Raw genomic sequence first — 23,616 nt, forward strand, 5'->3', positions numbered from 1 at the left:
AATATATTTAATGTTCAAATGGAAATCTTTATTGCGGTTTTGCAAATATTTACTTATTTMCAATTTGATGCCTGCAACACTTTCCAAAAACGTTGAGACAGATGCAACAGCAGGCTGGGAAAGTTGAGGAAAACACTCGTTTGGATCATTTCACAGGTGACCAGGTTGATTTGAAACAGGTAAGAATCCTTATTGGGTATAAAGAGAGGATCCCGAAAGGCTCAGCCATTCACATGCAGGCATGGGGCAAAGGTCACCAGTTTGTGCAAAACAATGCCAGTCCTTAATAAAATCAAAAGATTCAGAGGATCTGGAGAAATCTTTGTTAGCACCCAGGGTGAAAACCGACAGTGAAACCCTGTGACCTTTGACCCCACTGTATTAAAAACCAACATCATTCTGTGATGGATGTGACCACATGAGAAAGACTTCAGAAAACCAACGTCAGTGGATACAGTTCTTCGCTGCATCTACAAGTTAAAATTAAGGTTTATATCAACAAAACCGAGAAACTCTGCTGGTTTCCATCAGAGAAACCAGATGGACTGAGCCAAACTGGAAACGTGTCCCGTGGTCTGACATCTAAACTGCTTTTGGAAATCATGGGTGTTGTGTCCTCCGGGCCAAAGAGGATTATTATTGGTTCAAAACTAGCATCGGTTTATTTGTTCGTTTATTAGATTGAACAATAAATGAGCCACCAAAGTGGTTACTAATCTTATCCTGTTTTTATTTATGGACTACACAACATCCCTACTTCATTTGAACTGGGTTGTAAAACAAGTTGTCGGCACTCGGTCTCACCTGAGATGTTTTCCCTCAGAGCTTCATTCTCCTCTTTCGTGATTTGGAGACTTTGTTTGGTCTCCAACACGACAAACGCTGATGACAAAACGAGAAAACAGATGGAGACTAAATTTTGTAAAGATGTTCACACAAACCATCTAGTGTCTGTTTTGATCTAAATCAGTGACATGAATGCCCCATCAGGATGAACTCACAGAGTCTGTAGATGATGATGAGAGCAGCAGCCAGCAGACCGACCAGAACTGGCAGAACTACTCCCCCTGCTGGCAGCTTGGAGGTTCTGCTGGGGTTTTCATTAGAGGCAGCAGCTTCTTCAGGATTCTGTCTACGATTCATGATGCAGACGCTTCAGTCCCACTCTGAGAAACAAAATTTGATATTTATAAATCAGATGATGCATATACATGTGATTTAGAGCCGATACAAACAGTGAGGAACTAAATTCGCCATTTAAGCCCCTGACTTAAATGGCTCAGCCAAGATTTTGATAACTTTTAATACCACAATCCTTAACTGTGTACTGACCAAAGATACTCCTAGCTCAAAATCCCTAGGAGTTGTATAAATGGCAAAAATGGTCAAAATTTACCCTGTGGCCCAAAATGGCCGCCTCCCAGGACATTTTAGGACATACTTCCAAGAGATTTGCTTTCTTGATTTGATTTCTTCTGTGTACGTCTCAATGTAGGGGGCGCTGTAGAGCAGTTTGGCCACACTAGCTGTCATTTCAATTCAAATCCAGGAATTTTATGTGGAAACCCATTTCTGTGAATTTTGGTGAGTTTTTGAATATGTTAAAATCTCAACAAAAAAAAAAGCAGAAAAATAAGAAATCTTGTGATTGCAATAGGCCTTCACAGTGCTGATTATTCAGAAACACYGGATGGGAAATTATCAGATATAATAATTTATAAATGCTCTAAAATATCTTTTTCTGGAAGAGATCATTTATGAAATTTCATAAAGCATAAAATGATAAATTAGCTTAAAACTTTAATACTAATCCAGTACTTTAGTTTTAGAAGTTCTACGTGTTTCCTGAATCTAAACATTATATTTTCAGATTAAATTCAAGCTCATTTMGCATAAATGACACAGTTTGGTGAAATAAACACTTGTTTGTTGGTCAGAAATATTTAAAAACTCACCATAAATGTGTCCTCTGTCCTCTGCAGGCGAAGCAGAAAGATAATAATCAGAACATCTTCGCTCTTCATATCTGACGAAGCTTCCTGTCGATCTTCATCTGCAGCCTCCTCCCACAGGCCTCCATTTTCACTTATTTGGTTAAAGTTTGTTTATTGAGAGTCTGTGATAATAACCATCACACTAATAATCATTTCATTTTTATTAGACCCATGTCAGGATCTTGGGCTGTTTGAGTTGGTTTTGTTCATTTCTCTGCTTCTTAGATCCTTTTCTTTGATTAGATCAGACATTTTGGTTCATTACTTTCTTAGTGATTTTAGTTTTATTATGTTTCTGTTGCTCAGTCTTTCTTTAATGTTAGATTTTTTTTCCTAGTCCCCGGCGTGCCTTTCCTCGCTTCTCTGTGTCACTTCCTTTTGTTTGCCTTTCAAACATATTAGATAAAGACACATAAGTGACTTTTGGAGCTTATTGCTGTAATTAATGTCAAACTTTCTATTTTTTTCTACATTTTTTTTGGACTGTTGAAGCTAGAAAAGTTTTGTTGGCCTCTTTTCCCTTTTTTTTCTATTAATAATGGTCCTAATTTGCCCTTATAGTGACACTGACCTTATCATAGTGAAACATATTCAACAACGACCTCCTGGTAGTTTGTTGTGGCAGCTGGTCCTCACTATGAAATCACACAGGATCGTCTGAAGTCTGAAGAGAAACATCCAAAAACAGAACTCAAGTTTTCACTTCTCAACACGAAGAGTTAAATATTATTGTTGTCCTTAAGCTTTACAGTTGCTGTGGAGTTGATGATTGAACTTTGTCGCCTTATTAATTTAGTATTTAACATTAAAACAGAAAACTTGCTAATGCTGCAAATTCTTTATTGATTTTACATATTTTACAGGAGACCTGCTGTTGTGGAAAATAAAATAAGGTAAAGATTTGTTAAAATCCCACCAACATGTTTGTCAAAGAAGTTAAAATGTTTTAGATCATCTTTATGAAATGTGCAGAGAGATATGAGAATATTTTCAGACCGAACTGAGCTTCAAACAGAGAAACGCAGCTAAGCTGCTTTCTCACAAATACTTCTCAGATGATGATCACGACATCCAACAAACCACACAATATCAGGTAATTTGAAGACAACAAATTACCTAATTTGTTGTCTTCATCAAACCATCTTGTTGTTGCAGTCACGTGTTCGTCCACCTGCACAATCAGGCCGATTAGGACCCAAAAAACTAGGAGACGAAGAACATAAAGACAGATTTAAATGAGCCTCAGTGAGTTTAACTTGAAATAAAACCAAATAACTTCAGAACAACCAGACTTTGTGTTCAGTGGAGATCCGTTCACCCACAACCAGGAGCCTTCTGTCTTACGTCTGTCAATCCGATTAACACCAATGATTTTTTCACTCACTTTCCTCATCAGGAACGTCTGAGCAGAAACGGTTGATGAAGGTACATAATAATGAATAATCATGTAAAATCAGAGAATCTGAACCTCAGCAGAGTTTCATACCTGCTCCTCTCTGCTGTCGATCTTCCCCAGATCTGATCCCAGATCAGCGCAGGAACGTCTGCTGTCAGTGTCAATGTAAACACAGCTTTGTCTCTGGGAGAGTACAGAGATTTTTGCTCACCAGTTTGCACATGTCTTTCAAATGTGCTAAATATGACACAAAATGATACCTATTGATCTGGTTCAGGTTCAATAATCCCCATTATGGCTGGTAAGTTATTACATTTACATATCATCCTCCCAGTATGGTGCTCTTTCTGAAGATCAGCATATATTTTGCATATTTAAAAATACAGACACGATAAAAGGAATATAACGCAACATTGGTTGTGTTTAGTTTGTAGATCAGGTTTGTGTGTGTCGTGAAGCTTCACTTGTGTTTAAATATCACCGCTTAAAGCCAGAGTTCCTCCAACTGTCTGCGTTTAAATACTGAGTTTATTTTTTTAAAAGCCACAGAAAGCTCGTAAACGTCTCTGAGCTTTTCTTTAATATCTGCTGATGGAAACAAGTTCTGGGCTCATTTAAATTTCACCACCTAGTGGTTAAGAAACTTCCTGATAACTTTTACTTCCTCGTGCACCAATAGTTTTATTAGTTTTCATCTCACTCTGACTACAGTAAAAACTTTTTTGCCTTTACTATTCACAGAATTCACAGAATTTTAAATCAGTTTTTAATTTAATTCACTAAAGCAACATCGCTGCATTTTTTTCACCTCACAAGGTTTTACAGACTAGAGTGAAGTTAAAAACAAATAAGGTTTTAAAGAAGCTGAAATAATATTTAGTTTGAGTCACTGTTGAACATTTAGTAGTTTGAATCGGATTGATTTTAAATTTTCAGTGAGTTGCTGTGAACATTGATGCATAAAGTTACTCTAAACAGCAGGAAACCTCTCTGTCACCACACAGTTCATCCCTCCTTAAAGCTGATTTAATACATTTAATACATTAATAAAATACACTTGAGCAATAATTAACTTATTATTGCTCAGCACCAAACTGCTGTCACGTCTCCACAAAGTCTGACTGTCCAGAGGAAATCAGATATTTAAATATGAGATGATTTCAGACTCAAAAAAAACAACCAGAAATGAGTTTTAAAAAAGTTTTTTTTATATTTAAACAGCCGTATTATTACTGACAGGTTGATTTTCTAACATGTTTCTGATTGATTGTTATCAACACAAACCGCAGATCAACTCAGTCGTCAATGTGGAAAAAATTAATTATTAAAAATAAACCCTCTATGACTTGGTGATGTTAGCGGGTCAGTTTGTGTTTAGCGTTAGCGCTGAGACTCACGGGTGACAGAGAGGGCGATGATGGCCGCCGCCAGCAGGACGCTGAGAACCAGCAGAGCCGCTCGCTCTGCGGTGAGTCGAGGTTTCATCTGACGTCTGGGTTGAGTTTTCCTCACTTGGCTTGAATCAAATGGTTGAAAGTCTGAGGAGACACCAATAATATGCAATTAAGAAGTATAGAATATCAAAGCAATGCTTTCTCTACATTTTTCTGTCAGTTTTTGTTGCTGATTTATGATCCATTCCATGTTCACACTTTTAAATTACAAATAGAGATGCTGCTAACTTGGTAGCAACCATTATTCCTTATTTTTTTATGAATTACATGGACGTGCAAATTCTGACATTTTGCACATAATTAACAAGTGAAGTGAATCCACCTGTCAGTCTCCTGCTGTCTGTCTGTTTTATCTGCTGTTCACTGCCCTGCATTCATCAGCTTAAAGTACCTTCACTTATTTAATCACCTAATATTATTAAACATGCTTATTCTACATGAGCAGACCCAGTATTTTTAATTCTGGCTCCAACGGCGGCAGGCAGAACCGGAACAACAGCAGGACGCTGTCTGCAAGTTACTTCAGTAATAAAGGAACTAGAGAGTTATAAACTACAGCAAATGTTCAAAAACAACAACAAAAATTAGTAATAAAGTGTGAAGAGTTTTGGGTGCGAATAGTTTCCCCCTTGTCTGAATCTTCTTCTGGGAAAACACTTTTGAAATGTTTGTTTTTTGCAGCATTCAAACCTTTTTAAAACATAGTTAAATGTTAAATAATCCCCTTGATGCTGAAATAGACAATATTTACAACCATTCTGTCACTAGAAGTAAATAAATAAATAAACTTTAGGCAGAAAGAGTGGAAATATGTTAGTTTTTTTTAGCAGAACACATTATTATTATTATATAATAAAATAGTGACACTTTCTTCAGTTTTTTTCTTTTACAAACTCTTAATTTAATTTTTCTAGTTACCTTCTGTGAGTTTTCTCAGGTGCCTGACTTCAGAGTAAGTGACTTCAGGTGATAAACGATTATCAGCTGCATGTGAGACAGAAATCGGTCAGTTTGGGTCAACTTCTGAGAAAATGTGACTTCTTAAACACTAAATCTACAAACAGAGATGAACTCACCTTTGACCTTGGATCTAGGCAGCTTCACATCGGCGTACGTTACCTCGGCAGCGGCCATGTTGGAGCTTTGGGCCTGATGACGGAGAAGTGAAGTTCAGAAGTTGGTGAAGTTCTGGAGGATTGAGAGCGGAGAGGCGGCCAGTCGGGTCGGAGCGGAGACGCTGACTCGGCGGAGATGAAAGCTTGATCCAGTGTTAAAGGCAGACTCAGCATCAGAGCTATAAATTACCTTTAGTGATAAATAGTATGAGTGATGATGATGATGATGATGATGACGTGGGCAGTGAACGAACAGGAAGCAGCTCAGTTACCACAGATATGATGAAGTTTGCTAGTAAACAGGAAGCATAAAGTTTCCATTCCACCATATTTAAGACATTTATCTACTCCCTCAGGACGTTCTTTACCTCATGTGTAATGATTTTAGTTTTATGATTTCACAAAGCATTTGTTCCAGCTAACAGAGGTTTGGGAAAATCATCTTTGTTTCCCCTTCACCAGGTTAATATTCCTTAATAAAACTTTCAAACTTATTACGGTTGAGCAACAGAAAGACTTAAATCTCATCACCTGATGTTTCTTCTTGACTTGAGTCATGAAATGTGTTCCTGAGTTCTGAGGAACACGATGAGTCCAGGTTTATTTCAGCTACAAAATTCTTTAAATTATGAAATACACAAAAAAATATATTTCAGTGGCAAAATAAAGAAAACTAAATGTTTTAATCCAGACCAGCATTAATCAATGTTTCGGCTGTTTTTAATCAAAAACCAATCAGGAGTGTTTTCAGCCTCGGCTTAAAGGAGCTCAGTGTTTCGGCAGTTTTGTTGTTTTCTGGAATCTGAATGCTGCTTCTCCATGTTTGGTTCTGGGGATGCAGAGCAGGAGCAGAACCAGAACCAGAAGACCTGGGAGGTCTGGAAGGTTGCTATGACAACAGCAGATCTTTAATGTATTTTTGTGCCAATTCGTCCATGATTTATAGATTAACAAACATATTTTAAAGTCTGTTCTCTGAAAGTGACGGATGTTATTTTCACTRTTTTACCAACCATCCAGTTGCAACCAGAACTTTATTTACACAGAGTAAAAACACTAACTAACCCACTGCTGGTGAAACTCTCCACCATGAACATGACCACGACGTGTATTTAATAAAATGCCTCTTTGCCTGCATGTCGTCGCTGTATTACATGTATAGGAGAGTCAGTCAACAGCCCTGTGGTTAGATGAGCTCAGCTAGTGGAAAAACAGACGCTGAATTTCTCTCACACACTGAGATCTGTTGATTAAGACCCACAAGATTAAAGTTAAGTTTATAATATTTAAGAAGCTTATCAGCTGAAAGACGAGGCTGGATTGCAGAAAAATGTAGAGAAACGTCAGTAAATAGAAGCTGATGACGGGCAGAAACTGAGCACAGCTCCTTTAACATCCCTGTTAAAAATAACTCTCCTTCCTCTGCTTTTTACTTTTTACTTCATTTTGTGTTTGTTTTTGTGCATTCTGTTCTGTCGCAGAAATCGGCTCACACTGAGCCAGGTTCAGGTTCTGGTTCTGGTTCTGCTGGAGGTTTCTTCCTGTGAAAGGGGAGTTTTTTCTCTCCACTGTCGCTACATGCATGCTCTGTATGTAGGACTGCTGCGAAGCCAACAATGCAACTCAGTGATTGTTATGTTTTTGTCCAGGAGGACAGAAAGCTGCAACCTGCCTGGTTTCCTTCTACAGAAACTTTTTAAAGCTAATTTGAATAATTAACTGAGTTTAATTTGCTGATCAGTAACTATGATTAATTGGACTGTACAGTGTGCGACTGAATTATTGGCATCTGTTGTGAGTTGGTGCTAAATAAATAAACTGAATTGAATTGAGTTTCATAGTGAGGCCACCTGGCTGGTGTTGGTCAGGACTTTGGCAGCAGCATGTTGGATGAGCTGCAGCTTTCTGATTGATTTATAGGGAAATTTACATAAACTAACCGACTGAAAATTAAAGCATTCAATACTTTTCAGGATCCCGGTTGACAAAACTGTGTTTTAGATGATAATAACTTATTTATTGAGACTTTGATGCAAAGTTTCTCTAAAAGGTTTTGCACGATTTTGTAAATTATGATAATTTAATGCAAAGTGGGCATTTTTAATGGACTTTCAATGCAACTTTTAGAGCAACTTTGCATTAAAAGTGTCATTATTTACCAAATGACACTTCATGACATCAGTCATAAACATTCATAAAGACTCATTGATGTTCATGACAGATGTTATGTCAATCTTATGCACACCGCTTCAAATAAAGTGTCATTTGTTTTTCATGCAGTGAGTAGAGAATGTAGAAATGATATTCAAGTGACAGCAGAGATACTTTATAATAAAATTACTCAAGTAAAAAAGTGAAAAGTACAGCGTAGTAAAAATATTTCTTAAAGTACAAGTTGCTTCCTCTGCTCTGATGGACTGAACATTATTTCACTTCGTTGGCCTCCATCCTGGGCTGCACAGTGGCGCAGTTGGTAGAGCCGTTGCCTTGCAGCAAGAAGGTTCTGGGTTCGATTCCCGGCCCCGGTCTTTCTGCATGGAGTCTCCATGTTCTCCCTGTGCATGGTGGGTTTTCTCCGGGTACTCCGGTTTCCTCCCACAGTCCAAAAACATGACTGTCAGGTTAATTGGCCTCTCTAAATTGCCCCTAGGTGTGAGTGTGTGTGTGTGTGTGTGTGTGTGTGTGTGTGCATGGTTGTGTGTCTCTGTGTTGCCCTGCAACAGACTGGCGACCTGTCCAGGTGACCCCGCCTCTCGCCCAGAACGTTAGCTGGAGAGGCACCAGCAACCCTCCCGACCCCACTAAGGGACAAGGGTGCAAGAAAATGGATGGATGGCCTCCATCCTCACATTGTCTGAATGTTTCATATGCAGAGAGTTTGTGCAACATCAGTCCTGGTCTCTTTTATTGCTAAAGCCTCTAGTTGGTGTTATGATGTGAAATTGGCTTGGAAAAGTGAGAAGCAGAGCTCAGAAGTGTAAAACTTGATCAAACAGAATGGGTCCTGCATGATTTCTTTGAAAATATCACCTGATTTATGATGTAGCATAAAGTGAGTTTTGGTTACAGAGAAATAACTTTAAATGCATATTCTCATAACTTCATCATCTTCATGTTTAACATCTTCGTACAATAAAAAGTGAGACCTATAAATGAAATGATATTGTTGTGAGATCTCAGATGTATGTTTTTTTTTAAAGTCTAATAGATCATAAAATAGAGGTTGAAATTATTTCTAAAATCTTTTTTCATGCATTTGTTGTTGGAAATGTGTCATCTTGAGAAATACATTTGACATTTTTAGCTACTTAAAAGAACATTTGAATCAAATATATTATATTTCAGATCAATTTACATAGAAAATATGTATGAAAATGTTTTAATTGACAATAAATCAAGAAGAACAGCTAAGGGAACAAATATTGTAACAATGTGATGAAATGTTTTTTCCCCAAAGTTCTTAAAGTGGAGAACTTGATGATTGAACCTCATTACCTCATCGTTCGACAGTTACTATAAAAACAAGAAGCTCGTAAAAGCTGAAAACACATTTTAATGATTTTACATGTTTAACAGGAGACCTGCTGTTACAGAAAGTGAAAAATAAGGTAAAGATCTCTTAGAATCAGAACATTTATCCGGTAATCATCTCTATAAAATGTGCAGAGATATGAAGCTGTTTTCTGGACTGAATTGAACTTCACACACAGAAACACAGCTGCAGTTCTGCTTCTTTCTCACAAATACTTCTCATCATAATCTCTGTCCAACCACAGGATCTCCTCAGAGTTTTGTGTCTTCATCGTCCCCCAAGCAGTCCATCGTATTGTTACATTCACCCTGTTCCTCCACCTATGGACTCGGGCTGCTTGTCTCATCTTCAAGAGATCAGAACAAAGACTTCAGTGAATCAGGAGAAAGAAATGTTCAAAGACAGTTGCAGGTTTTATGTCCTGCAGCTTTAACTTCCTGTCTCTGTCAGTCCATCAGCGTCTCTTTAGCATCATTACAGGACAGAAATGAAACAAAGATCAAATCCTGGACTTACTTCTTGTTGTATTAGTTGGAGGATACGTTGAAGGTTCTGGACATGTTGGAGAAGTCGGACATGTTGTGGGGGGACATGTTAGAGGAGGACATGTTGAAGGAGGAGGACATGTTGAAGGAGGAGGACATGTTGGAGGAGGACATGTTGGAGGAGGACATGTTGGAGGAGGACATGTTGGAGGAGGAGGACATGTTGGAAGCGGACATGTTGGTGGCAGCGGTTCTGTGGTTCCAGAAGTAGGACAAGAAGACGTAGTGGGACAAGATGGACATGTTGCTGGTGGTGGACATGTAGGCTGGTCGATGCTTTCTGTTTAAAAATAAATGTTAAATTAAATGTTGGAACTGAAGTAGGACAGATTCCTTTATGGGCTCAACAGAAAACAAACAGACTGATGCTTATCTCTTAACTTGGGCAGAAGATTCATTTGGCTCTTCCTCTTCATCACTTCCTCTTTACAGTCTCAATGTTTTTGACAGTAAAGCCAGTTAATATTTGACAATGATAACAGTTTGATTTCATCCAACATTAAATATCTATTTTCAGAGTCTTCTATTAACCATTTCATTAACACAAAACGATCTTTACAGCAGTTTTTCTGTTTCTTTTTTGTGTCTCTGCTCTGATTTTCTCAAACGGCGGTTCTGCCAGACGGCTGCTGGTTCTGAGCCAGTTACCAGCAGCCACTAGTCACCAAAAAAACTGATTTTAACTAGATTGGTTAATTAATTGGAAATCATGTAAAAATATGTTTTGCAAAATGCCTCAAATTTGTGGTGAATTAATAAATAAACTGAACTGAATTGAATGTTTTCTGCTGAATTAAAGAGAATGAAGTCCTGATGAATATTTAAATATTTTCAACAGTGTTAAAAGAATTAAAATCCCAGATCTGACAGCTTTAAATGAAACTCTGAGTCTCACCTGAGGAGTTTTTCTTCAACATGTCGATCTTCTCATTCAGGCTTTGGACAGCTTCGTTGTTCGTTATATAAAGTACAACTGGTTAAAGAAAAAATAATTATGATCACTTAAACACAAAATAACATTTCTCATTATTTACAAACTTACTACGTAAAAAGTAGCATTTATTTAAGGACATTTTACTCCAGAAGCTTCTGTGATTTCAGTTCAACTATGTGAATAATAACTATAAAGAATATTCAAAACCAGCGAATAAAAGACAAGACATAAAATGGTTTTTAGCTAAAAATTATTTTTTGAATCACATTTAAATACAAATTTAATATTAAGAGTTTGTTTATTTGACTTCTCTTCATATTTTCACAGGTAAAACATTTTTTTCAGACCCAAGCCGCTGGCAGCAGCTGCCAAGAGAACGACGAGAACGACGAGAACCACCAGAACCGCTGGAGACATTTTGGACTTCCTGTCCCGTCTGGGTTGTTGAACATCTGCTAAACAGTGAGCAGAAAATCAGAGGGGAATAGATAACTGATCAATACATGATAACCTAACATACAAACATGATGCACAGTATAAAATAGAGTATAACACAGAGGAAAGATGTTTACCCTCTTTTTTTTTTACGTGAATAGATAAATCCTTTGTGTCTGAAACAAAGAGACAGAAATATCATTTACTGTCCTTCAGTTAGGAAACTCAGTTATAAAAGCAAAATGGAAGTATACAAATTTGCACAGTGGTAAAAATGCATAAATAAAAAATTGTACTGTCAGTTCAAATTTACAACATTAAAAGAAAAATGCTCAGTTACAAAGAAAAGCCCAGATTCAAAGAAACGTGCATCTGAATGATCATCTGAAATCATTTGAAAAGACTTTTCAAAATTAGATTTACATAAATGAAAATAAAGACTGAAATTCAATAAACTGATGTCCAAATCACAAACAATTGAAAATTTGCATTGCTGCGCAGTTCATTGCTGCAAAAAATGAGAAGTTAAACACTTTGTTCCCTGAGGTGACATGTTTCATAGGTAGGAAGCATCTGATGTTATCAATGATAAATCAATAAAGAAACAGAAACATCACCTCACAACATCCTAAAAATCTGAGGTTATTTATTTATAACCACTGCAGATGATGTACAAAATTTAATCACTAAGCTAAAAATGATAAAAATAGGTCAGGTTGCAATTATATTTCTTCTTCTTTTCTTTTTGTAACCCAAATCAGAGGCTTGTGGATATGTTCATAGTCAGATTTTTAAAATTACATTAAATTTGTCCAGACTATGCAGTAAAAACTATTTTGTGACAACTTCCTTGTAAATATAAAACTATAATAAAACTCATCAGGCAATGACAAACAAACCCGACGCAAAAAGTTGCATTTTACGTGCAAAGAAAATGACGTAAAACGTGTAAAATAAAATTTCTTCCACATCAGATTACATTTGTTTAAGAAAGTAAAGTCTGTGATTAAATTAAATAAAGTTTTGCTCTTTTTTTGTGTGTGTACATAAATATTTTCATCTGTAAATATTTTTTACAGATGAAATAATAACACTCATATCACCAATGTACATGGCTATGTAAAAAATCAATAAAAGCACAACAATTTCTTCACAAACAAGCTGCTTCCAGAGATAAGTTTTAGTTCAAACCTTCCAGTTTCGAAAGCTGGACTTCAGAATAAGTGGTGTCAGTGGATGAAGAATTATTATCTGCTCAAGAAACAATAAGAAATAAATCAGATGGAGTCAACATGAGTTTAGTTTTCACTGCGATGCAGAAAAGCATGATTTTAAAAAAATCTCACCTTTGGGCGCTGATTTGGTGAACTTCACCTCGGAGTATGTTACCTCAACTTCAGGCATGATTCTGCTGGGAGTCTGACAGAGAACTGCAGGTCAGGAGAAACGGGGAGCTTTTAAAAGCTTCCTGCCGGCGGGGAGGAGACAGACACACCTGAGCAACGTGACATCAGAGGCATCAGCCATAAAAACTAAAATCATTTCCACATCAAAATTATCTGTGTTCTAAAGAAATTAAACCTTTTTACATAAATAAAAGTAGGAAAGTGCAGCTTCTCAGCTGTACGCCAGTACAAAAGTTGAGTTGCATTTTTGCCATCGATGAAAAAAACTCCTTTGAGTTAAAAGGGACTTATTGCATAAGATTCACATTTTGTATGTTTTCATAATGTCATTTGGGTTGCTACTGCTTCTAGAAGCAATTAAAGAAAACACCCAGGTGGTTTTTGGTGATTAGTTAATGATTCTTGGTGTCTGGAAAATGATCCGTATCAAAAACCTCCCAGTTAATGTCACAATCAATGGGCACCCCGAACTGAGCTCCAGAACATTTGGTCAGCTGGTTTTACCACTGTATTCGCTGCACAATGGCTGCTGGAAAAGACAAACGCTTTGTTACATTTTTGTTGATTGTGCAGGAGGCTCCACTTTTACCTTTCAAAGATGTACTTTTGTATAGTTGTGCATCTGTTTCCAGCCATTGTAAATGAAAATATAGAGCTTGGAGGCGTGGCCATCAGCCACTCGTTTAGATTTAAAGTGACAGAGGCCCTAAAACAGCTCGTTCTGAAAGGAGAACTGACCGACTAAAACAGACAAAACCTGAGGTTGAGGTGTGATGGATTGAAATGTGTTCATTGTAAATACATTTACTCATTCTGGACTTTTCTGCATATTGTAACCATTACAGACTTCAAAGTTACTGTTTATATTTACAATGTTTTGCCAGCAGTTTGGGATAAATATCTGTCAAGGTCGTTTGATTTAGTGATTGTAGTAACGAAATGCAACCAGCAGGAGGAGTCTAGAGCTGGTGAGCCACTGACAGTCATGTTTCAGATCAATTGACCGAAAATATGTATGGACTAATGGACAAAACACTCAAGCAACTGTGAAGTGGAGTTCATGATTTAACCTCATGAACTTCATATTTAATAATTAAAATAAAAACAAGAAACTCATAAAAGCTGAAAAACCTTTATTAATTTTACATATTCAACAGGAGATTTGCTGTAAAATAAAGTAAATATCTTCTAAAATCAAAGTTATTTTCTATTAACATGTTTTTAAAAGAATATTTTAAAGTGTGCAGAGATCTGAAGCCGCTTTCTAGACTGAACTTCACACACAGAAATGCAGCTGGATTTTTGAATCTTTCTCACAGATACTTCTCAGATGATCAATACAATGTCTATCATGCCATCGGACCTCATCAGGGATTTCTGTCTTCATCATCCCCACACAGTCCAGTTCTGCTCCACCCAAAGCATCAGGCTGTCCCGGAGCCCAAAAACTCAAACTGACACAAAGACAGATTTAAGTGAACTTCAGTGACTTTAACTCATGAAATTAAACCAAATAATTTCAGATTAATCAAACCTTTTGTTCAGTGGAGATCCATCCGTCCACAACCAGGAGCCTTCTGCCTTTGAGTCGGTCAGTCCAATCCAGAACGTTTCATTATTCTTGATTATCTCCCTCACTCTGATCTCCAGGAACATCTGGCAGAACAAGTTGATGAAAATACAAGTGAAACTTTTCTGAGCTGAGATGAAGAAACATGACAATGAGATGAAATCAGGAGAATCTGAACCTGCAGCAGAGTTTCATACCTGCTCCTCTCTGCTGTCGATCGTCACCAGGTCTGATCCCAGATCAGCGCAGGAACGTCTGCTGTCATTCCAGGAGGATGTAGAGTTGGAGAAAAAATAACAGCTTCCTCTGTATCGCTCCCAGCCGGCTTCACACTTTGGGCATGTTTCATCTTTAAACAGATCAGAACAAAAGCTGCAGAAAATCAGGGGGAAGAAATCTTTGGAGAAATCCTGCAGCTACAATCTACAAKAATCTACAGGACAGAAATGAAACTAGGATCAAATGCTGGACTTTTTACTGCAGGAGGCAGAGGACACTGGAAGAAGGATGGAAACAATAAGACAGTAAAAGAGTGGTTCAACTTTGAAGATCATTTTCAAAATAAATTCAACAGATACCAAACACATTAAATAAAATAGTGAAGAAGAGCAAAACCTTTTTTAACAGGCTTAAAATGAAACATTAAATCTGGACTTTAAATCCTCACAGTCTCACCTAAAACAATCATCTTCAGTGATTCCAGATCCTCCTTCAGGGTTTGGCATCTCTCATGTTTCATCAGATAAAAGACAGCTGATTGAAGCAAAAACAAGCTGATAATCAAGACCAGTTTCATGCAAAAGTCAAGTCAAAGTTTATTTATATAGCAATTTTAATAGAAATAAAATTATTTAGTTTAGTAAAAAAAAATTATGAGACAAATATAAAACTGGCAAAGATTCCAAAAGCTAATAGTACGAATAAGAACCAAACAATTTTTAAAATTTAGCAGAAGCAATTTTCCTCCATCCTTTGACTTTTCTCTTTAGCTGGTGTTGAAGGCTGAGGGAATACTGAGTTTTCAGTCTGGACTTTAACAAAAGCTTAGCAGACAGAGGAAGACTGTTCAGAGGGAATAATCATAATAATATTCAAATAACAGCATGCAAACTTCAGAAAACAGACATTTGTAATTCTGAAATATCACCCCAAAAATCCATTGTTGTTACAGAGCTTATTGTATCTGTTAGATATTAAAACATTTTGCAACTGGTAATATTTACTGAAATAAAACATATGAATTTACATATAATAATTTATGTTTTTGATAAAAAGGAAGGTTTTCCTAAATAACATGCATCTAATTTTATGAATCTCCAATCAATGTAACACAACGACCTGCCATAAAATTCAAGTAAAAACCTTTTTTTTTTTTTATTTGACTTCAAAGTTGGAAAAAAAACTCACTAATGCTCAGAGCAAAGACTGCAACGACCAAAAGAGCCATGAGAACCAGCAGGACAGCGTGTTCTGGAGATATTTTGGACTTCCTGTCCCGTCCAGGTTGCTGCAGATCTGCTGAACAGTGAGAACAGAATGAAAAGTGGAAGAGCTGCTTCGTCTGGCCATGAAGACATTTACCACATTATGAATAAACTGGCAAAAGGAAATATCGCTGTATAATATAAGAACAAAATAAATGACAATGCTCTCTGAAAAGGCACACAAAGTGAGTAGAAAACACAAATTTGCTATTAATTAAATTTACATAAAATGACAATTTAAGACAAGATGCTATTGTGTTTAAGACATTTCTAGAGGGAATAAATTATATAACCAAATTAAACTGAAAAGATGAAAATGTTTTGTGGACAAAACTGTCATATTGATGTCAGAAGATAAGGGGAAGACTTGATTAAGATCACTGAAGAGTTCCTGTCCCTTACAACTAAATGTATGGAGACATTTCTGAGCTCCAAAAGTCAAAATGTGTGCAAAAAATGCAGAATGTTTTAGATTAATCTGTAAAATGTTCTATAAAAGAAAATGGGAAATGTTTTAGCTCAAAAAGTAGAAAATGTATGGAGAAAAACTCAGAAATTTGTCAGATATTTTCTATAAAAAAAACTTTGAAATTTCTAAATTTGAAAAGTCAAAGAAATTGCTATGAAAATTTATTWAATTTTTAGATTAATCTCAAAACAAAACTATCCATCCATCCATTTTCTAACACCCTTGTCCCTTAATGGGGTCGAGAGGGTTGCTGGTGCCTCTCCAGCTAACGTACCGGGTGAGAGGCGGGGTCACCCTGGACAGGTCGCCAGTCTGTCGCAGGGCAACACAGAGACACACAGGACAAACAACCATGCACACACACACTCACACCTACGGGCAATTTGGAAAGGCCAATTAACCTGACAGTCATGTTTTTGGACTGTGGGAGGAAACCGGAGTACCTGGAGAAAACCCACCATGCACAGGGAGAACATGGAGACTCCATGCAGAAAGACCGGGGCTGGGAATCGAACCCAGAACCTTCTTGCTGCAAGGCAACAGCTCTACCAACTGCACCACTGTGCAGCCCCAGAACAAAACTAAATTTCTGAATTTCAAATGTAGACATTTTTTGACTTTTTAAATTTAGAAATGTCTAGAAAATGTCTGAGATTAAACTCCTTCTGAAATTTTACTCCATGCTCTTTTTTCTATCTATTGTCCAAATATGCAGATGATTCTCTTGTAGAGAGATGCTTCTCCCATGCATCTAATTTGATTTCATTCATACCGAATAAATGCAAAACTGGATAAAAATCTGCAGGAACTGTGTGATGCTATCATGTCAATATGGACGACAGTCTCTGAGGAATGTTTCTGACATCAAGTTCAACTTGTGTCTCAGAATTCACCAGCTGTGAAGGAAAAATCACGGTTTCAACCCAGTACTAACAAGGCGTACCTAATAAAGTGGCAACAGGTTGATGAGAGATTCATAACAATAGACTTCCATGTTTAGCAACAGAGATTACAAAGCGGAACGCGTTAAGCAGAACAACCAGAGTGAGTTTCCGATATGAAAGTTTTCAGATTATCAATAATATTCAAATGAACATAAATGTTGTTTTGTTTCACAGTCGACTGTTGCAGAAAGAGAGAAGTCAAGGCCATTGTTCCCTGCAGTGACATTTTCCACAGGTAGAAAGCATTTTAGGTCAATAATAAAACAATAAACTAACAGTAATATGCACAAGGAATGAACTCATATGAAATTATAGTAACCATAAAAACATAATAAAAACATCAGGCATAAAAGCTTCAAATTATTTAAATTTAAACCTTTCTGCTTCGAAAGCTGGTCTTCAGTGCAGCTGTTGTCAGCGAATGAAGAAACATCTGCACAACAAAGCATAAAGTAATTAATCTGATGGAGTCCGGCATACTTTTAAAATTCAGAAAAACAGAAAGTGTCAATTTACAGACAAATCAAGTAACAATCCAATCACTCAAACAAAAATGTAGGTTTATAAAAATAATTTTCAGAATGAATCTCAAAGCCTAAACTTGTTCTGATTAAGTGGCGCACACATTTCAATTGGATTTTTATTTCAAACCTTGTTGTTTTGAAACAATGACATCATCATAAATTTCGTCACCCACTGAAGAAACATCTGCATAAAAAAAGTAAACATAAGGAAATCAATCTGATGGAGTCAAACATTAGTTTGATAGTCATATTTCAGACAAACATGGAAGTGTCAATTTATGGATAAATACAGTAACAATCAAATCACTAAAGCAAATATTAGGCTAATAAAAAAATCACGTTTGACAAGACTACTAAAAGTCACACTTTATCAAAACACAAATTGCCAATAAAAACAATGTTTTTGTTCAAACCTTGTTTTGAAACCATGACATCATCATAAATGTTGTCATCCACTAAAGCAGCATTATCTGTGTGAAAAAACAGGAATAAATTGATCTGATGGCGTCAAACATGAGTTCGGATTTTCACTGAAGAACCGCAGGAGAAAAAGCTCACCTCTGGGCGCTGATTTTGTGAACCTCATATTGGTGTTTGTTCCAGCAGCTTCAGACACGTTTCTGCTGGGAGTCTGACAGAGAACTGCAAGTCAGACAGTGTTTAAAGCTTCCTGCAGGCAGGGAGGAGACAACACACCTGAGCAATGACAGGTACACACCAATCTGAAAGGTATTCTGCACATAACCTAGTATTTTTTTTAAGCAATACAAGTCATAAAGTCTCTAAAATAATTTCTTCATCAAAATTATTTGTGTTCCAAAAAAATTTACTCAAAGTTGATTTGAGGTTTAAAATGCAATTCCTATTATATGTTAGTGTGCAGCTACTTAGTTTAAAATTTAAACGGAAAGTATTTTTATTTGTTACTTTTAAGGCGTAAATAAACAATCCCGTGCTTACCGCTGTCAAAAACCCCAAATAAATTCAAGAAATTGATATTTTACAGTGAAAGAATGTGGGGAATAAAATGGTGCGCGTTCCTTTTAACGTTTTCCGGAAGCTGTGTTATGCTTCCTCCAATCCTGTGCTACACACGTAAATTGACTCGCCTGCCAACCAATCAAATCGCGGATTCTCTCTGGTGTGGGCGGGGCTAATGTCTCATATTGAAAAGGAGGATGTGGCTCATTCTTTCTGGCCAACTTGGCTGAAGTGACAGCAGCGCCGCACCGACAGACTTCTGGAAAGTTTCTGCTTGGTGTCCCCCCCCCTCCGGTGCTGTCATGGCCCCCAGCGTGCAGTTAAAGGAGGCGATAGCTGATGTACAGGACGGCATCCGAGCCATCCTTCTCGGACCTCCCGGAGCCGGGAAAGGGACTCAGGTGAGGCTCGCATCGAGCTAATGCTGCTAATAGTAGCTGTTAGCTTTGAGGAAAGAGAGGTGAAGTGCGCATGATCGAGAACAAGTTAATAAGAACTTTAACCTTTATTGCTTTTATCAATAAATACTGCATTAGTTTGTTATTAACTTGTGTGATTAAAAATGAAATTTCAGTTTTATTTCGGTGAGGGCCGTCCTGACCAAATTCATTGACGTCTAGAACGATAAAATGTTTTAATTTATTAATTTTTAAGGTTTGTTTGTAGCTAAATTGTTGCTTAAAACCAAAATCCCCAACCAGTTTTTCCTGATTTTAATCTTTCAGGACTTTGATAGATTTTGCAGGACAGGACATGTTGCTGACACCAGTAAACCTCCCAGTTTGTTTTAAAGTAATCGGGACATTGGTTAATTCTTTAAATGGGAAGAAGCTCAGCTGTCATTTAGATCCTCAATGACTTTCAGCCGTACGTTTCTGCTAGTTTCCATTTCAAATAATAAATTACTCCAACGTCTATTTATGTGTACATAAATGAACATGTGCGCATGTTCATCCAGCATTTGAATGAAATAAATATTCAGAAATGCATAGTTGTATAATGTTATAAACCTTCTCAGTTTGGTTGAAGTGAACTCCGGCGCGGTTCCAAAAACAGGAAGCAAAGCAAGGCTTTCTGGGTAAATACAACCAAAACAATGCGTGAGTCTAGCGCTAATGAGGGGAAATGGCTCATGGGCTTTCACCAAAGACAAAAGCGAAATCCTACAACAGCTAAAATTTGAAGCCACTCCATTTTATTTACATTTCGTGAAGAAGGGAGCTGGAAAGGTTTTCATGTCATTTCTTTCAGAAGTTCTTGCTACAGTGCTACCACAGGCGAGGTGGGGAACCGGTTGCAGTGTGAAGGAGAACAGCAGCAGCTGAAAATATAACGCATGTTGCAATTTTGATCTCAAATCTAACCCAGTTTACCAGATTATCTGGTGTGGAAACCCCCCCCAGAAATGTCTCATTTTTTGTTCAGAGCGATTGCAAGACGGAACAAGAAACGGACAAATGAATTGGAAGCGAGTGATGCTGTCTCAATATTTCGTCAACGCAATATCAGTATGTGAAACTTTCATATTGTAAAGGATTGTTCAGAGTGTAATGACTGATGACAACAGACTAACATTGAGTCTGTTGGACAGAGTTTCACAGCAGCATTACGTAAAAGGTCACAGAATAATGGAAACACTGAAAAAGAGAAGACGCATAGAAAATACATAGAAATACTAACTTATAATAATATCACTGGAGTCTCTAAAATCGTGCAACCGTGCCTCCTGAAGCCTCAGTTTGGAGCTTTTTCAGCCGCATCTCAGGGAAAAGATCCAGAGAAATCACTTTAGGGATTATATATCCTGTCTGGCCTGGGAACGCCTTGGGATTYCTCAGGAAGAGGAAGAGGAATGTCTCTCCGTCTCCGTTTCTCCGTCTGAACTTTTCCCCACTGCAAATATCACTCACTGTTTATTCTTTCAAAGTAAATTCATCACCATCAACGCCAGCCACGGCTGAAACAAAGTGCTGAACATCAATAACAAACAAGATGAAAGAAAAGTAACGTGACAAATCTGAGCACAAAAATGAATTAAAAACTCAAAACACAATAAACTGATCATTCATAGAACATTCACACACAGAGAAAATTAGCTTTTCAACTCAAATTGCTACAGACGTATTTCAAATGCACAACAAAATACCAGCTCATCCCATGACGTATTGCTTTTCTTTTTTTGAGATATTTAATCTTTCTGCACTGCAAAAATGCAACATCTTACAAAGTATTTTTGTCTTGTTTCTTGTGTAAACCTCTTAGAACACTCAAAAAAATAAGACAAAACTAACAAGTAACTTCTCTGCTCAATAATTCCTCAATAAGTCAATAATTCCTTAATGGTGATGAAAAAGTTCTAGTTCCACTGGCAAATTATTTAACTTATAATAAGACATTTTTCCCGTGTTATGTGAAATAATCTGCCAATGGAACTAGAACGTTTTCACCAATATTAAAGAATCATTTACTTAAAACAAGCTCCTGTATTTTTTGTTTTTGCAGCACATCAAGAATGTTCCATAAACTAACATATTAAATTTAAATGCAACTTTCTATTGTTGCCGTTCTGAATCAAATTTTTGACTATTTCCTTTCTTTTTAAGTTTTTATTTGCTTTTTCTTTTTACAAATCTGTTTTGAATACTGTTTGGTAAGCTGAAAGCTTGTGTGTGTGTGTGTGTGTGTGTGTGTGTGTGTGTGTGTGTGTGTGTGTGTGTGTGTCGTCCCTGCAGGCTCCCCGGTTAGCGGAGAAGTACTGCGTCTGCCACCTGGCCACAGGAGACATGCTGAGGGCCATGGTGGCCTCAGGCTCTGAACTCGGCAGGAGGCTGAAGGAGACCATGGACTCCGGCAAGCTGGTAAAACATTCCTGCTTTTATATCGTCCGTTTAAAAAAAATAAAATCGCATAACAACCTGAACATCTGAGCCACATGTGTTTTCAAGAAGTAAAGCAGGAAAGCCGACACGTTGTCTAACTTGTCATTTTAAGATATTTTCTAATGTAGTTTGGTGGGAAATTTGAGTAAAATATTGTTTTAGTGAACTTTTTACGAGCGATACATCAATCTGATATTAATATCTGTATTGGTCTCAAGGTATGATCCATAAGGGCTGATCTGTTCAGTCTAGTTCTATGCTGTATTGTTTAATTTTAATTATATTTAGTATTCATAACTGCATTTTCTGAATCATTTGAAAGAATGTTTGTGTTTTAAAAAATACACTTTTTAAGTCAGTTCAGCTGTTTTTCTGCATTGGATCGGTATCAGCCGATACTAAACCTCAGATATCGGTATCGTAATTGAAAAAAAGGGGATCTGTGCGTCATCTTCATTTCAGAAGATATTTTGCAAAGGTTTTTTTTTTGTCCTTTTTCATCATTACTGACTGATAAAGCTGCAGTTTGTGTGTTTTTGCACATCAAGGTCAGTTTAAATCGGATAAAAATAGACTTGAATGTTAAAACTCTACCGTAACCTGGAGGGTGTACTTTCTCTTTGCCGTTCCTTTATGTTTTCAAACTCTCACGAACTGAAGGTAAAATGCAGGAGGAAGCCGTAGCTTTGTGTTGGTTCCTTTAAAGTTTAGTTTTTCTGTCAGTGGGAGTCGTAGGACGTCATTATTCCCACCTCTGATGTAATTTCCTTTGGTAATTTACAGGCTGTCGGTGCTTCCTGTTGTGTTTGTGACAGTTAATTACACACTGTGCTGGTAGATAAAGTTGCAGGAAGTTGTTGAGCGTTTTTTTTTCCTTCTTGCAGGTCAGCGATGAGATGGTGGTGGAGCTCATAGAGAAGAACCTGGACACGACCGCCTGCAGGAACGGCTTCCTGCTGGACGGCTTTCCCAGAACGGTCAAGCAAGCAGAAATGGTTCGCAACAACATTTAGTCCTTATGTTTTATTCATCAGGTTCTATGAAACTAACAAGAGAAAATAATCTAACTTCTGGGTTCATGTATTTATGAAGACAAGCGATGAAGCTGAACGTCCTCTGTGCTGTTTGTCCTCCAGCTGGACGACTTGTTGGACAAAAGGGACGAGAAGCTGGACTCTGTGATCGAGTTCTCCGTGGACGACTCCCTGCTGGTTCGCCGGATCTGCGGCAGGTAGGAGCCATGGCGAAACAAACGAATCCTTCAGACGTGACTCAGTTTGACTGGCAGCTGGAACTGAAAGCTGATTTATGCTTTCCATGACAGCCGCTCCTCCGATTCACAGCCAGAGTTTTAACTTGCAGGATAAACGCTTTGGCTCCGAGCCACAAGGAACCGCAGTCACAACGTGTCTGAGCTGGTCTGGTGCTAAAACCTGCTGGGTTCAGGGATAAACCAGGACGAGTTTAAACAGAACCAAGGAACCAGCAGAGTAGAAACTTGATCTTGAAAATATTTTCTTTTTGAACGTTTTGTTGTGAAGCTGCAGTTAAAGTTGTTCCAGTAACCTGATTGGAAATGCTGTGCAGGATGCAGATTTGACCACTAGGTGTCGCTTTTGAGCTGCTCATCAATCACTTTGTTGGTGGGAACAGAACAGCACTGCTTCTGTTTCCTCAAAACTTATGGAATAACGTTTCTGAACAATAAATATCATCCTACGTTTTGGCAAATTATTTTATTACAGTTTATTAACATTAGACTGGATGGGAAGCAAGTTGGATCTCATCTGGCCAAACTTTTAGTGTTAATTTAACCTCTATACCAGTTGTCCCCAAACTTTTTCCTGAGGGCCACATAACTTTTCCCTTCTCTGGTGGGGGGCCCCAAGTCAGTTTGTAACAGAAAAAGTGTTGCACGTTTATCACCTGCGCTGTCGGAAACTGTTGACGGGGG

The 23,616-nt window shown here is 37.5% G+C and overlaps 3 protein-coding genes across 7 annotated transcripts in view; 1 reads left to right on the forward strand and 2 right to left on the reverse strand.

The window, feature by feature from the left end:
* Positions 1-9,386: 9,386 nt before the first annotated feature.
* On the reverse strand, positions 9,387-12,942 carry LOC108166715 (anthrax toxin receptor 1-like). Of its 2 annotated transcripts, none has more exons than XM_017307472.1 (7): positions 12,752-12,942; positions 12,597-12,656; positions 11,543-11,581; positions 11,318-11,422; positions 10,932-11,009; positions 10,008-10,316; positions 9,387-9,837 (listed from the first exon to the last, which is right to left on the reverse strand). In XM_017307472.1, the coding sequence occupies exons 1-7, from the start codon at positions 12,807-12,809 to the stop codon at positions 9,812-9,814; spliced, it is 675 nt and encodes a 224-aa protein (XP_017162961.1). In that variant the 5' UTR covers positions 12,810-12,942; the 3' UTR covers positions 9,387-9,811. The 2 variants fall into 2 exon arrangements, with proteins under 2 accessions (XP_017162961.1, XP_017162960.1); XM_017307471.1 differs by having other exon boundaries at positions 11,318-11,425.
* Positions 12,943-13,977: 1,035 nt separating this feature from the next.
* Positions 13,978-21,003, reverse strand: LOC103472971 (CD209 antigen-like protein E). Of its 3 annotated transcripts, none has more exons than XM_008422854.2 (10): positions 20,464-21,003; positions 18,361-18,444; positions 18,216-18,272; positions 17,930-17,986; positions 17,655-17,711; positions 15,789-15,896; positions 15,057-15,134; positions 14,579-14,730; positions 14,346-14,467; positions 13,978-14,265 (listed from the first exon to the last, which is right to left on the reverse strand). In XM_008422854.2, the coding sequence occupies exons 2-10, from the start codon at positions 18,386-18,388 to the stop codon at positions 14,088-14,090; spliced, it is 837 nt and encodes a 278-aa protein (XP_008421076.1). In that variant the 5' UTR covers positions 18,389-18,444; positions 20,464-21,003; the 3' UTR covers positions 13,978-14,087. The 3 variants fall into 3 exon arrangements, with proteins under 3 accessions (XP_008421076.1, XP_008421074.1, XP_008421075.1); XM_008422852.2 differs by having other exon boundaries at positions 15,789-15,899; XM_008422853.2 differs by lacking the exon at positions 20,464-21,003 and adding an exon at positions 18,763-18,835 and having other exon boundaries at positions 15,789-15,899.
* ak2 (adenylate kinase 2) overlaps positions 18,985-23,616 on the forward strand; it is a 15,316-nt gene continuing 10,684 nt past the window's right edge. For both annotated transcript variants that reach the window (XM_008422856.2, XM_008422855.2), the window contains exons 1-4: positions 18,985-19,184; positions 21,516-21,641; positions 22,547-22,657; positions 22,799-22,893. In XM_008422856.2, the coding sequence (XP_008421078.1) occupies positions 19,086-19,184; positions 21,516-21,641; positions 22,547-22,657; positions 22,799-22,893 (431 nt within the window). In that variant the 5' untranslated portion in view covers positions 18,985-19,085. The remainder of the gene's footprint in view (positions 19,185-21,515; positions 21,642-22,546; positions 22,658-22,798; positions 22,894-23,616) is intronic.

The sequence above is a fragment of the Poecilia reticulata genome, linkage group LG11 (genome assembly GCF_000633615.1).
Source record: "Poecilia reticulata strain Guanapo linkage group LG11, Guppy_female_1.0+MT, whole genome shotgun sequence".
Classification (NCBI taxonomy): domain Eukaryota; kingdom Metazoa; phylum Chordata; class Actinopteri; order Cyprinodontiformes; family Poeciliidae; genus Poecilia; species Poecilia reticulata.